Here is a 15,451-nt window from a genome sequence, read left to right on the forward strand (position 1 = left end):
TTCTTTCAATTGACTCTTGGATCGATCACGTGTAAAAATTATTTTGCCTTAACTACTTCAATGGCTTAAAGTAGATTATGTCATACCCTACTCAGTAAGGAAAACTAATGAGAATCTTTTTAAAAGGCAAAGTCCCATTTTCATAGTTGTGTGGGAGGAACATGCTACGCATTCTATTCAGATGGATCAGCAAAGGTGCAAAGTATGAATAAATGGCCTCTCTGTGTGAAAGGATTAAACAAATCACATGAGTTAATGAAAGGTTTAAAAAAAAAAAAAAACCCCTAGCAAAAGTTTTAAAATGCCATTTGTTAAAGAATAAATTATACAAAAGCAGCTAACATCATGACATGAGCATGTAAGCTGTCACCATGGCAAGGAGGTTGTCTTATGTAATTCTGGATGGTGGCATGTGGAACCACAAAAAAGGCAAAATTTGACTCTAAATCTCCTAGTGTGTATTGTGCTCAAGTGATGTACATAATGCCATCATGTCACCTTAGGCTTCAGAAAATACGAATTCCTGTCTGCATATGTGACTTCCTGCCACAAGAATTTAAACATTATCTTTCTTATGGACGGTTCCTCTCTTAGCATTACTAAAGGTATAAATATGAGGTTAGGGATAAAAGTAATTAATACTTCTAGTTTAATTACTAGTTTATAACAATTAGCATGTTTACGTTTTCATTTAGTATTTTTATTTTTAAAATAATTGAACAAACCACAGCTTTTCAAATTCGAATTAGCAAGACAGAAAAGTAAACACATTCTGGAAAAGCTCAAAATTCCTTGTTCTTACCATTAAAGGAAATCTTAATGTTATTGAATGAAATTTATATACTACAAGAAGGGAATACTATATTGGCTTGTTAGGCCATTCTCATGCTGCTAATAAAGATATACCCGAGACTGGGTAATTATAAAGGAAAGAGGTTTAATTGACTCACAGTTCCACATGGCTGGGGAGGCCTCACAATCATGGCGGAGGCAAGGAGAAGCAAGTCACATCTTACATGGCAGCAGGGAAGAGAGAACTTGTGCAGGAGAACTCCTCTTTATAAAACCATCAGATCTCATGAGATTCACTATCATGAGAATAGCATGGAAAGACCCACCCTCATGATTCAATTACCTCCCACGATACGTGAGAATTGTGGGAGCTACAATTCAAGAGGAAATTTGGGTGGGGACACAACCAAACCATATCACTGGCCTTTAGAAAAATTTCCAAGAGAAGCATCAGCTAGTATCTTTCATGCTTTTAAGATGACTCCTCTCATGGCACAATCTGATGGAGAAGAACATTTGATGCAGAGCAGTCTTCCTGGATGTGCTTACCGGATAGGATTGGGAGGTGGAGGGGGAAGTGGTGGTGGAGGAGGAGGTGGTGGAGGTACTGAATTCTCAGACTGGTTCACTCGTTTCTGGAGTTCATCAACTGCACAGAGAGCAAACATTCAGAAGAGAGCTGAAATAAGCAACTAAACATTGTTTATACATGTGAAAAAAAGAACATAACCTTTCTCAAAAAGTAAGTTCTTTTTATTAAGGCAAAATTAGAAATTTCAATATGAAATTACAGACCTTTTTAAACTTTTCACTATCTAGTCTATTGCTAATGCAAGAGAGGACTCCTATCCATCAATATTAAATGTTATCTTTTTGCTGTATATACAACTTTAGAAAAGAAAAAAATTAAAAACAATGGCTGAAGGGTAGGAAGAAGTGAGTAGGCTGAAGAAATATTTGTTAACAACGAAGTATATGACTCAAACACTAAGAAATTGTTAATACTTTAAAAGTGTACAGACCAAGAATTAATTTTAAAGATGACATTTAGTAATGAAATTTAATAGCTGCATACTTCTCTCCCCTGCTTAATTTCCTTCAAAAACTGCAAATACTAGAGTCTTTGATTTTAACCAGATTCAGCTTCCTAAATCTGTAACTCAGAAACTTTTTGCTCTTTTGAAGAGATTTCTGGAAATGTATCGTATTCCTTCAAGTCTTTCATGAGGAAGGCATTTTACTAAGCACCAGTGATGTGAAAGTGCCTATGAATGGTGCTACAGGAGACGTAACACCTGACTTCAAAGAACTGAACTTAAGTTGCTCATAGGTGCTAATACCTATGAGATAATGGGTAAAAGGTGCTGCATACTGTTGGCATTCAGAGGTAGCTCTCCCCATCCACAGCCATTCCACTTTCCCCGACTGAGTGTACCTCCAGGGATCTGTCCATTTGTATTTACCCTCAACACTTAAATAGGCAGTGTGGGCTATGCTCTCCAAAACTGAGAATCCTCTAGTCTTTTTATGTGCATGCACCTATCCCTCCAAGGGGAATCTGAGTTCTCTGAAGACAAAAAGCATGGTTTCTTTTCTTCTGTATTTCTTATTGTTTCCTAGGATAGGGCTGGGTACACACACAGCAGATAATAAGTATTAATAGAAGGCATTCAGATTTGAACCTTATATATTTCCAGTATCTGCCTCCTCTATTCATAATAAAGATGGCTTTGGCTACAGGCTACTCTGATATTCACTAAAAAGAATGGAATACTTCTTAATTTTGGATCAATTAAAAAATAAATTATAATCAATTTTCATTGTGGATTAGAAAGCACTGAATGCTTTAGAAGGAAAAAAGGCCTACATGGTTCTTCTGCATAGGTTTCAAAATTCTAGTATAAAATTAACCAAAAATATCTGAAGTGAATATTGAAGCTATTATAAAGGGAATGTACCTGACTTCTTAAATTACCGACCTTCCAACAGAGACTTACACATATGCCCGTATAGTAATCTAACTTGCACATTCCCGTTAAGCCTTCTAGAACTGAATGAATAAATCTTTTGATTTAAGTATCCCCTGGTGTTTCTAAAGATTTTCCATTTAATAGATCTATTGTTGCCCAGTTCATTGTTAGGTACAATATAGAAAGTATTATTTCATGTGTATTATTAGACACCAAAGATGAAGGTAGTATGAACACCAAAGATGAAGACAGTATTTTTAAAAAGTTTAATTCTTTCTAAAAATGCACTCTAAGTGAACAAAATAAAGTACATAATGAACATTCATCTCTGAAGCTCTGAAAAATGCTGAAAAGTTGGTCTTCCTAGGCTAATGGTATCTCTGTGTCTAAATTCTGTATATGATGTTCACAAGGGCTCTAAGTCCAAAAAATTAGTCTAAATATTTGTGAATTATTTAATACAGCAGCTATTCTACTGAATTGCAATGGTTAGAAATTAAGGAATTTAAAAACAAATCTTGGTATTTTTCCACAGCATTCAGTAAATGTTCTAGACTAACTATATGCCAGGTTTTGTACTAGGCATGAGTAATTCAAAGATTAATAGTAAGACATAGTAGCCTACTCAAAGCTTTTACCAGAGTGCTTTAAATTTCTGGCTTTCTCTTCAGAATTCTGATATTTCAATTCCAACTCCTTTTTATCTTCTTCTAGAAGCTCCAGTTGCTGTTTGAGGTTGTGTATTTCTTTGTGGAGTGTTTCATTTTCTAGTTGCTCTTCTAATTCTTTGACCTATAAGTTATTATAAAAAAGACTTTTATGGCTGACAGTTTTTCCTTTGTCAAAGAAAAGAAAGGGAAAAAATAAATATTTCCCTTTGACTGTACTTCATAGCAAACAGATTCCAATCCATCTTAACAACCATGCAAATGCTAGATACAATTAACACACAATCATAAATCAGCTAAAGAGCTGATTTAAAATAAATTTACTGGGGAGTTACGTACCAGACACTTTAATTTTTTTTAAGTTTTATTTTAGGTTCGGGGTACATGTGCATGTTTGTTATATAGGTAAATTGTGTGTCACAGGGGCTTGGTGTACAGGTTGTTTCATCACCAAGGTAAAAAGAATAGTACCTGATAGATACTTTTTCGATTCTCTCTCTCCTCCCACCCTCCATCATCAAGTAAGCCCCAGTGTCTGTTGTTCCCTTCTTTGTGTCCATGTGTAATCAATGCTTAGCTCCCACTTAGAAGTGAGAACATTTGGTTTTCTATTCCCATGTTAGTTCACTTAGGATTATGGCCTCCAGTTCCATTCATGTTGCTACAAAGGACATTATCTCATTCCTTTTTATGGCTACACAGTATTCCATGGTGTAATATGTACCACATTTTCTTTATCCAGTCTACCACGGATGGGCATTGAGGTTGACTCCATGACTTTGCTGTTGCATATAGTGCTGCGATGAATATATGTGTGCACGTGTCTTTATGGTAGAATGATTTATATTCCTTTGGGCATATATCCAATAATGGGATTGTTGGGTTGAATGGTATTTCTGTGTTAAGTTCTTTGAGAAATCGCCACACTGCCTTCCATAATGGCTGAACTAACTTACATTCCCACCAGCAGTGTATAAGCGTCCCCTTTCTCTGAAACCTTGCCAACATCTGCTATTTTTTGACTTATTAGTAACAGCTATTCTGACTGACATGAGATGGTATCTCATTGTGGTTTTGATTTTCATTTCTCTAATGATTAGTGATGTTAAGCATTTTTTATATGCTTGTTAGTCACACAGACACTTTAATTTTTAAACATGGGTCACTTTTGTATCCATTTTCAAAAGAAAAATTCAGGTAATATTTTAAAAGACTCCTGGGGGACACAAATTTAGTAATAAGTATCAAAAGTCTTCAAAAAAAAAAAAGGAAAGGCTTTCGATTCAGTAAAACCATTTTTAGAAATTATTTTTTAAAATACTCTGAAATATATTCACTGAAGTGGTTTTTTGTTTTGTTTCGTTTTTGTTTTGAGATAGAGTCTCACTCTTTCGGCCAGGCTGGAGTGCAGTGGCGCGATCTGGGCTCACTGCAAACTTCGCCTCCTGGGTTCAAACAATTCTTGTGCTTCAGCCTCCTGAGTAGCTGGGGCTACAGGCACATGTCACCACACCCGGCTAATTTTTGTATTTTTAGTAGAGACAGGGTTTCACCACATTGGCCAGGCTGGTTTCGAACTCCTGGCCTTAAGTGATCCACCTGCTTCGGCCTCCCAAGGTGCTGAGATTACAGGCGTGAGCCACCACACCTGGCCTGAAGTATTCTTTACAACAGCAAAAAGTTGCAAATAACCTAAATGTCCACCAATATTTTTGATTTAATAAATTATAGCATCTTTATTCAATGAAATACTATGCAACTATTTTAAATCACATAGCTTACTATATACTGACATGAGAAGATATATTACCAATGGAAAAAAAATCAAGGCATAAAATAGTATGCATGGTATGATTCAATTTAAACAAACTATATTTATAAAGGTATATATTTACAGAAAGTTCAGCTATGCACCAAAATATGGGATACTTGGTTAATCTTCTTTAACTTTTGCTGTATTTTAAAAATGTATTATAAGGAGCATATGCTATTTTTATAATTGCAAAAACCATATGCTGTGCTTAAAAGACGGCTGCATCTGCAAGGGAACTTACAGACAGCTAAGAAACATTTTAAGCGACATACAGATGGTCTCCAATTTAGGATGGTTTGAGATAGTTTTTCGACGTTACAATGGTGTGAAAGCGACATGCATTCAATACAAACCATACTTCAAATTCTGGATTTTGATCTTTTCCCAGGTTCGCAATATGTAATAAGATACTCTCTCACAATCCTCTGCAGCGGCAGCCAGCCACAGCTCCCAATCAGTCACATGATCATGCGAGTAAATAACTGATACTCTAGAGCAGGGGTCCCCAACCCCCAGGTCTTGGACTGGTACTGGTCCATGGCCTGTTAGGAACCAGGCTGCACAGAAGGTTAGCAGCAGGCACGAGCAAGCATTACCGCCTGAGCTCCACCTCGTCAGATCAGCAGCGGCAACAGACTGTCACAGAACCGCGAACCCTATTGTGAACTGCACATGCAAGGGATCCAGGTTGGCCGCTCTTTATGATAATCTAATGCCTGATGATCTGAGGTGGTACAGTTTCATCCCAAAACCATCCTCCACCCTCTTCCCTCCCCAGTCCATGGAAAAACTGTCTTCCACGAAACTGGTCCCTAGTGCCAAAAAGATTGGGGATTGATGCTCTAGAGTATACTGTATTTCCAGTTGACTCTGCCCAATTGTAGGCTAATGTTAAGTGTTCCGAGTATGTTTAAGGTAGGCTAGGCTGAACTATAATATTCAGTAGGTTAGGTATATTATTTTTGATTTACAATATTTTCAACTAACGTGGGTTTATCAGGACATAACCCTATCATAAGTCAAGGATCATCTGTACATGAAAGACTGTAAGAATAACTGTATATACAGAGAGTATAACAGTTTTAGAAGTAGTGATTGTTATAATTTCATTGATAACTTTAATCTTCAGTACCCAACAAGGTATATATACAACAATTTAGTCCTATACCTCAGCTCAATTCACTAGGTTCTAGGCACGTATTATTTACTAAATGATTTAACTGTAAGTAGCTGGACTTTTCAGAACCAAAAGTTAAATTCTAGCATAAACTGAAACAAAAACACATTCTTCTTTTTCTCTTTTCTTGAAAAGGTAATTCCTACATATGGGGACAAAAGAAAGAATGAAATTCTTTCCCTCCCACCCTATTCTCCAGTTCTCTTTCCCAGGGGACTGTTACCACCTGTCCATCCAGAGGTACTCTACATATATATCCACATTTCCTTTTAAAATTATTTTTATTATTTATTTATTTATTATACTGTAAGTTCTGGGATACATGTGCAGAATGTGCAGGTTTGTTACATAGGTATACATGTGCCATAGAGGTTTGCTGCACCCATCAACCTGTCATCTACATTAGGTGTTTCTCCTAATGCTATCCCTCCCCTTGCCCCCACCCCCCGACAGGCCCTGGTGTGTGATGTTCCCCTCCCTGTGTCCATGTGTTCTCATTGTTCAACTCCCACTTATAAGTGAGTACATGCAGTGTTTGGTTTTCTGTTCCTGTGTTAGTTTGCTGAAAATGATGGTTTCCAGCTTCATCCGTGTCCCTGCAAAGGACACGAACGCATCCTTTTTTATGGCTGCGTAGTATTCCATGGTGTATATGTGCCACATTTTCTTTATCCAGTCTATCATTGATGGGTATTTGGGTTGGTTCCAAGTCTTTTCTATAATGAATAGTGCTGCAATAAACATATGTGTGTGTGTGTCTTTATAGTAGAACAATGTATAATCCTTTGGGTATATACCCAGTAATGGGATTGCTAGGTCAAATGGTATTTCTGGTTCTAGACCCTTGAGGAATCACCACACTGTCTTCCACAATGGTTGAACTAACTTATACACCCACCAACAGTGTAAAAGCATTCCTATTTCTCCACATCTTCTCCAGCATCTGTTGTTTCCTGACTTTTTAATGATTGCCATTCTAACTGGCATGAGATGGTATCTCATTGTGGTTTTGATTTGCATTTCTCTAATGACCAGTGATGATGAGCTTTTTTTCATATGTTTGTTGGCCACATAAATGTCTTCTTTTGAGAAGTGTCTGTTCATATACTTTGCCCACTTTTTGATGAGATTTTTTTTTTCTTGTGAATTTGTTTAAGTTCCTTGTAAATTCTGGATATTAGCCCTTTGCCAGAAGGATAGAGTGCAAAAATTTTCTCCCATTCTGTAGATTGCCTGTTCACTCTGATGATAGTTTCTTTTGCTGTGCATAAGTTCTTTAGTTTAATTAGATCCCATTTGTCAATTTTGGCTTTTGTTGCCATTGCTTTTGGTGTTTTAGTCATGAATTCTTTGCCCATGCCTATGTCCTGAATGGTATTGCCTAGATTTTCTCCTAGGGTTTTTATGGTTTTAGGTCTTACATTAAAGTCTTTAATCCACCTTGAGTTAATTTTTGTATAAGGTTTACGTAAGGAAGAGGTCCAGTTTCAGTTTTCCGCATATGGCTAGCCCGTTTTCCCAACACCATTTATTAAATAGGGAATCCTTTCTCCATTGCTTGTTTTTGTCAGGTTTGTCAAAGATCAGATGGTTGTAGATGTGTGGCATTATTTCTGGGGCCTCTGCTATGTTCCTTTGGTCTACGTATCTGTTTTGGTACCAGTACCATGCTGCTTTGGTTACTGTAGCCTTGTAGCATAGTTTGAAGCCAGGCAGTGTGATGACTCCAGCTTTGTTCTTTTTGCTTTGGATTGTCTTGGCAATATGGGCTTTTTTTCCGGTTCCATATGAAATTTAAAATAGGTTTTTCTAATTCTGTGAAGAAAGTCAATGGTAGCTTGATGGGGATAGCATTGAATCCATAAATTACTCTGGGCAGTACAGCCATTTTCACGATATTGATTCTTCCTATCCATGAGTATGGAATGTTTTTCCATTTGTTTGTGTCCTCTCTTATTTCCTTGAGCAGTGGTTTGTAGTTCTCCGTGAAGAGGTCCTTCACATCCCTTGTAAGTTGTATTCCTAGGTATTTTATTCTCTTGGTAGCAATGGTGAATCAGAGTTCACTCATGATTTGGCTATTTGTCTATTATGGATGTATAGGAAGCTTGTAATTTTTGCACACTGATTTTGTATCCTGAGACTTTGCTGAAGTTGCTTATCAGCTTAAGGAGATTTTGGGCTGAAACGATGGGGTTTTCTAAATATACAATCATGTCATCTGCAAACAGAGACAATTTGACTTCCTCTCTTCCTATGTGAATACCCTTTATTTCTTTCCCTTGCCTGATTGCCCTGGCAAGAACTTCCAATACTGTGTTGAATAGGAGTGGTGAGAGAGGGCATCCTTGTCATGTGCCAGTTTTCAAAGGAAATGCTTCCAGCTTTTGCTCATTCAGTATGACATTGGCAGTGGGTTTGTCATAAATAGCTCTTATTATTTTGAGATAAGTTCCATCAATACCTAGTTTACTAAGACTTTTTAGCATGAAGGGGTGCTGAATTTTATCGAAGGCCTTTTCTGCATCTATTGAGATAATCATGTGGTTTTTGTCATTGGTTCTGTTTATGTGATGGATTACATTTATTGATTTGTGTATGTTGAACCAGCCTTGCATCCCAGGGATGAAGCTGACTTGATTGTGGTAGATAAGCTTTTGGATGTGCTGCTGGATTCAGTTTGCCAGTATTTTATTGGGGATTTTCACATTGATGTTCATCAGGGGTATTAGCCTGAAATTTTCTTTTTTTGTTGTGTTTCTGCCAGGTTTTGGTATCAGGATGATGCTGGCCTCATAAAATGAGTTAGGGAGGAGTCCCTCTTTTTCTATTGCTTGGAATAGTTTCAGAAGGAATGGTACCAGCTCCTCTTGGTACCTCTGGTAGAAATCAGCTGTGAATCCATCTGATCCTGGGCTTTTTTTTGGTTAGCAGGCTATTAATTACCGCCTCAATTTTGGAACTTGTTATTGGTCTATTCAGGGATTCCACTTCTTCCTGATTTAGTCTTGGGAGGGTGTATGTGTCCAGCAATTTATCCATTTCTTCTAGATTTTCTAGTTTATTTGTGTACAGGTATTTATAGTATTCTCCGATGGTAGTTTGTATTTCTGTGGGATCGGTGGTGATCTCCCCCTTTACATTTTTACTGTGTCTATTTGATTCTTCTCTCTTTTCTTCTTTATTAGTTGGGCTAGCGGTCTACCTATTTTGTTAATCTTTTCAAAAAACCAGCTCCTGGATTTATTGATTTTTTTGAAGGATTTTTTTGTGTCTCTATCTCCTTCAGTTCTGCTCTGATCTTAGTTATTTCTTGCCTTCTGCTAGCTTTTGAATTTGTTTGCTCTTGCTTCTCTAATTCTTTTAATTGTGATGTTAGGGTGTCAATTTTAGATCTTTCCTGCTTTCTCCTGTGGGCATTTAGTGCTATAAATTTCCCTCTAAACACTGCTTTAGCTGTGTCCCAAAGATTCTGGTATGTTGTATCTCTGTTCTCATTGGTTTCAAAGAACTTATTTATTTCTGCCTTAATTTCGTTATTTACTCAGTAGTCATTAAGAAGCAGGTTGTTCAGTTTCCAGATAGTTACGCAGTTTTGAGTGATTTTCTTAATCCTGATTTCTAATTTGATTGCACTGTGGTCTGAGAGACTGTTTACGATTTCCATTCTTCTGCATTTGCCAAGGAGTGTTTTACATCCAATTATGTGGTCAATTTTAGAATAAGTATGATGTGGTCCTGAGAAGAATATATATTCTGTTGATTTGGGATGGAGAGGTCTGTAGATGTCTATTAGGTCTGCTTGGTCCAGGGCTGAGTTCAAGTCCTGAATATCCTTGTTAATTTTCTGTCTCGTTGATCTAATATTGACAGTGGGGTGTTAAAGTCTCCCACTATTATTGTGTGGGAGTCTTTATCTCTTTATATGTCTCTAAGAACTTGTTTTATGAATCTGAGTGCTCCTGTATTGGGTGCATATATATTTAGGATAGTTAGCTCTTCTTGTTGCATTAATACCTTTACCATTATGTAATGCCCTTCTTTATCTCTTTTCATCTTTGTTGGTTTTAAGTCTGTTTTATCAGAGAGTAGGATTGCAACCCCTGCTTTTTTTTTGCTTTCCAGTTACTTAGTAAATATGCCTCCATCCCTTTATTTTAAGCCTATGTGTCTTTACACGTGAGATGGGTCTCCTGAATACAGCACACCGATGGGTCTTGACTCTTTATCCAATTTGCCAGTCTGTGTCTTTTAATTGGGGGCATTTATCCCATTTACATTTAAGGTCAATATTGTTATGTGTGAATTTGATCCTGTCATTATGATGCTAGCTGGCTATTTTGCTATTAGGTTATGCAGTCTCTTCATAGTGTCATTAGTCTTTACAATTTGGTATGTTTTTGCAGTAGCTGGTACCAGTTTTTCCTTTCCATGTTTAGTGCTTCCTTCAGGAACTCTTAAAAGGCAGGGCTGGTGGTGACAAAATCTCTCGGCATTTGTCTGTCTGTAAAGGATTTTATTTCTCCTTCGCTTATGAAGCTTAGTTTGGCTGGATATGAAATTCTAGGTTGAAAATTTTTGTCTTTAAGAATGTTGAATATTGGCCCCCACTCTCTTCTGGCTTGTAGGGTTTCTGCAGAGTGATCCACTGTTAGTCTGCTGGGCTTCCCTTTGTGGGTAACCCAACCTTTCTCTCTGGCCGCCCTTAACATTTTTTCCTTCATTTCAACCTTGGTCAATCTGATGATTATGTGTCTTGGGGTTGCTCTTCTCGAGGAGTATCTTTATGGTGTTCTCTGTGTTTTCTGAATTTGAATGTTGGCCTGTCTTGCTGGGTTGGGGAAGTTCTCCTGGATAATATCCTGAAAAGTGTTTTCCAACTTGGTTCCATTCTCCCTATCACTTTCCAGTACACCAATCAAACGTAGGTTTGGTCTTTTCACATAGTCCCATATTTCTTGGAGGCTTTGTTCATTCCTTTTCAGTCTTTTTTCAGTAATCTTGTCTTCATGCTTTATTTCATTAAGTTTATCTTCAATCTCTGATATCTTGTCTTCTGCTTGATCGATTCGGCTATTGATACTTATGTACGCTTTACCAAGTTCTCCTGCTGTGTTTTTCAGCTCCATCAGGTCATTTATGTTCTTCTCTAAACTGGTTTTTCTAGTTAGCAATTCCTCTAACCTTTTATCAAGGTTCTTGGCTTCCTTGCGTTGGGTTAGAACATGCTCCTTTAACTCGGAGGAGTTTGTTATTACCAACCTTCTGAAGCCTACTTCTGTCAATTTGTCAAACTCATTCTTTGTCCAGTTTTGTTCCCTTGCTGGCGAGGAGTTGTGATCTTTTGGAGGACAAGAGGCATTCTGGTTTTTGGAATTTTCAGCCTTTTTGCACTAGTTTTTCCTCATCTTTGTGGATTTATCTACCTTTGGTCTTTGATGTTGGTAACCTTTGGATGGGGTTTTTGCATGGATGTCCTTTTGTTGATGTTGATGTATTCCTTTCTGTTTGTTAGTTTTCCTTCTAGCAGTCAGGCCCCTCTACTGCAGGTCTGCTGGAGTTTGCTGGAGGTCCACTGCTGACCCTGTTTGCCTGGGCATCATCAGTGGAGGCTGCAAAACAGCAAAGATTTCTGCCTGTTCCTTCCTCTGGAAGCTTCATCCCAGAAGGGCACCCGCCAGATGCCAGCTGGAGCTCTCCTGTATGAGGTGTCTGTAGACCCCTGCTGGGAGGTGTCTCCCAGTCAGGAGGCATGGGAGTCAGGGATCCACCTGAGGAGGCAGTCTGTCCCTTAGCAGAGCTCAAGCGCTGCGCTGGGAAATCTGCTGCTCTCTTCAGAGTCGGCAGGCAGGAACGTTTAAGTCGCTGAAGCTGTGCCCACAGCCGCCTCTTTCCCTAGGTTCTCTGTCCCAGGGAGATGGGAGTTTTATCTATAAGCCCCTGACTGGGGCTGCTGCCTCTCTTTCAGAGATGCTTTGCCCAGAGAGGAGGAATCTAGAGAGGCAGTCTAGCTACATACAGCAGCTTGGCGGAGCTGCAGTGGGCTCGGCCCAGTCCGAACTTCCTGGTGGCTTTGTTTACACTGTGAGGGGAAAACTGCCTACTCAAGCCTCAGTAATAGCAGACACCCTGCCCCCCACCAAGCTCGAGTGTCCCAGGTTGACCTCAGACTGCTGTGCTGGCAGCGACAATTTCAAGCCAGTGGATCTTGGCTTGCTGGGCTCCGTGGGGGTGGGATCTGCTAGGCTAGACCACTTGGCTCCCTGGCTTCTGCCCCCTTTCCAGGGGAGTGAATGGTTCTGTGTTGTTGGAGTTCCAGGTGCCACTGGAGTATGAAGAAACACTCCTGCAGCTAGTTTGGTGTCTGCCCAAATGGCCACCCAGTTTTGTGCTTGAATCCCAGGGCCCTGGTGGTGTAGGCACCCAAGGCAATCTCCTGGTCTGTGGGTTGCAAAGATGGTGGGAAAAGCGTAGTATCTGGGCTGGAGTGCACCATTCCTCACAGCACAGTCTCTCGTGGCTTCCCTTGGCTAGGAGAGGGAGTTCCCCAATCCCCTGCACTTCCCGGGTGAGGCAACACCCCACCTTGCTTCAGCTCACCCTTCATGGGCTGCACTCACTGTCTAACCAGTTCCAGTGAGATGAGCCGGGTACCCAATGCAGAAATCACCCGCCTTCTGCATTGATCCTGCTCGGAGCTGCAGACCGGAGCTGTTCGTATTCGGCCATCTTACCAGCCACCATATATCAACATTTCTTATTGAGGCAAAACAAATCAACTCAACCTCACCACCAAGTTTGTAAAAACTTCAGAACTTCCAAGGATTAAATGTCAATACTGTTGCCACAGAGGCTTTGACAGGTGGTAACAAGTAGCAGCTAACAGCCTTTCCTTCCCAAATGAGGTACATTATAAGTAGTATAAACATTGATGTAATTTTTCTTAAGTGGTCTCTTTAATTTGGAAGTCTTTGTTCCACTTCTTTACTTCTCCTCTCCCACATTCTCCTCTCACCTACCACAATGACTATCCTTTCTTCTTGGCACACAGAGGTAGGCTGTGTCAGCTGGAATAGCTCCACTCATCAAATTGAAATAATCACTTAGGAAGTCTTTAAACATACACATTTGTGCAAGTTTACAAAATCAAAAATTTTCTCTAAGCAAACAATTACTACTAATACGGACTGTCATTTTCTTTGAATAAAACCTATGCCCTCCAACAAGTGCTCTGAGTTGAATACAGCCTCTTAGTGTGTGCAGTCTCCAAAAAATATAACGTTTCCAAAAATCGAATTTCCAGACTTTGCCTTATCCAAGCTCTTTTTAAGTTATACCTCTTTCCCTTGCTTCTTCCGACCCTTTGGACAGTTTAAAGATTATTATAAAGTCTATAATAGCGTATTACAAATTTCAGTTTCACAACATTAAGTTCATTTAGTTATTTTTTTCTAAAAGGTGGTTGAAAGCACTTAGTAACTAAGGCAAAATATGAAACAGTAAATGACTGGACTGACTCCACTGGCGCCCTTCATCTTAAATATATGTGTGTATGCATGTATGTGTGTGTGTACCTAAGACTCCAGAAGAAAATGGGTTACCTTTTGTTGATGCTGAATTCTCTCTTCTTCAAGTTGCTGGGTGAGTTTTGCATTTTCATCTAAAGCTTTCAAAAGCTGCTGATCAGGGATGGAGCTCTGCAGCAGAAGGTGGCTTTGTCTCTTTAGCTTGTTTTGCTCAATGAACATCTGCAAAAGTTTGTTACAAGAATGTAAATATCAATCAATCTCACATACCTCCTCAACTGTAACTTCAGCAAAAGAAAAGTACATGGAATTTTTATTAAATCATTAAAGGCAAATTCTGACTTGTATAAGTTTTAGAAGTAGTGATTGCTATGATTTCATTCCTTTTATATAATCTTTAATACCTTTACTCCTGCCCCAACAAGATATTTATACAATAAGCTGGTCTTACTCTTCAGTTTTTAATATTTTATTATTGCTTTAAGATACATTAATATTAATAGTAGTAGCTAATATTTCTCAAGAATTTACCTTGTGTACTCCACTAAATATTTTATATGGATTATTTTAATCCTTACATCAATCCTATTAAAGTGCTTCTACTATGAATAGGTAACATTTACTAAACACTATGTGATAGATATGGTGGGAATCATTTTACATTCATTATATCATATAATCCTTAAAACGACATCATCAAGTAGACACTACTATCATCTAATTTTACTAATAAGGTAACTGAGGCTCAAAGAAGTTAAGCAACTTTCCCAAGAACACACGTAAGTGACAAGACCAGGACTTAAACCCATATCTGATTTACATGCCCAAGCTCTTAACCATCTGGCTAAGTTCCTCTACTATTTACTAGATCTAATGTTTTGTTTTAAACTAATTAGTTTCTCCCCAGTGATAAAAGTAGTTAACAGTAGAGGGGTAAAGGGGAGAAGGGAGACAGTATATTTTATTGAGCACTGTATTAAGCAATTTATATGTTATTCATCAAATCCTCACAACTTTACATGATTGAAAATAACATTGACTTCTATTTACCTGTTATTTCTTTTCCTTAACACTCTACCCAATTTGGCCAGTGAGTGATTCCAAGTATGAAATGTTTTTATAAACTCTGAAATCTGGCCTACCAATTTTATAGTAGAGCTTCACCTTTTCAGATTTTTAACAGCATTTTAAAACTTACATTGTAACTTAACTGAAAGCTCTGAACCGCAAAATGATTTGCTAAAGCCCTCATATTAGTTTGTTCAACAACTTCACCCATCATGTAACAGAAAAAGTCAGCAAATAAAACTCAGGACAAAAATATTTTCCATCAACCTCCATGTGGCAAGACCACAGCTTTAATGATTTATACAATCCTTAAGCTCTTGATCAGTATCGACTTCCACATCAAAGTCAAGTCATGAATACAGTATACTAAAACACTAACATTTTCTTCCCAGTATGTCTTCCTATGAAAGGGAAAAAAAGGTCAGAAGCTTTCCTTC

General features: G+C 38.3%; 1 protein-coding gene across 3 annotated transcripts in view; it reads right to left on the bottom strand.

The window, feature by feature from the left end:
- Positions 1-15,451, bottom strand: part of SHTN1 (shootin 1) — a 120,618-nt gene that overhangs the window by 41,691 nt on the left and 63,476 nt on the right. For all 3 annotated transcript variants that reach the window (XM_521613.9, XM_003312779.7, XM_016919448.4), the window contains exons 9-11: positions 14,022-14,168; positions 3,401-3,554; positions 1,342-1,441 (exon numbers count right to left, since the gene is read on the bottom strand). In XM_521613.9, coding sequence (XP_521613.3) covers positions 1,342-1,441; positions 3,401-3,554; positions 14,022-14,168 — 401 coding nt within the window. The remainder of the gene's footprint in view (positions 1-1,341; positions 1,442-3,400; positions 3,555-14,021; positions 14,169-15,451) is intronic.

Source organism: Pan troglodytes, chromosome 8, assembly GCF_028858775.2.
Source record: "Pan troglodytes isolate AG18354 chromosome 8, NHGRI_mPanTro3-v2.0_pri, whole genome shotgun sequence".
Taxonomy (NCBI): Eukaryota; Metazoa; Chordata; class Mammalia; order Primates; family Hominidae; genus Pan; species Pan troglodytes.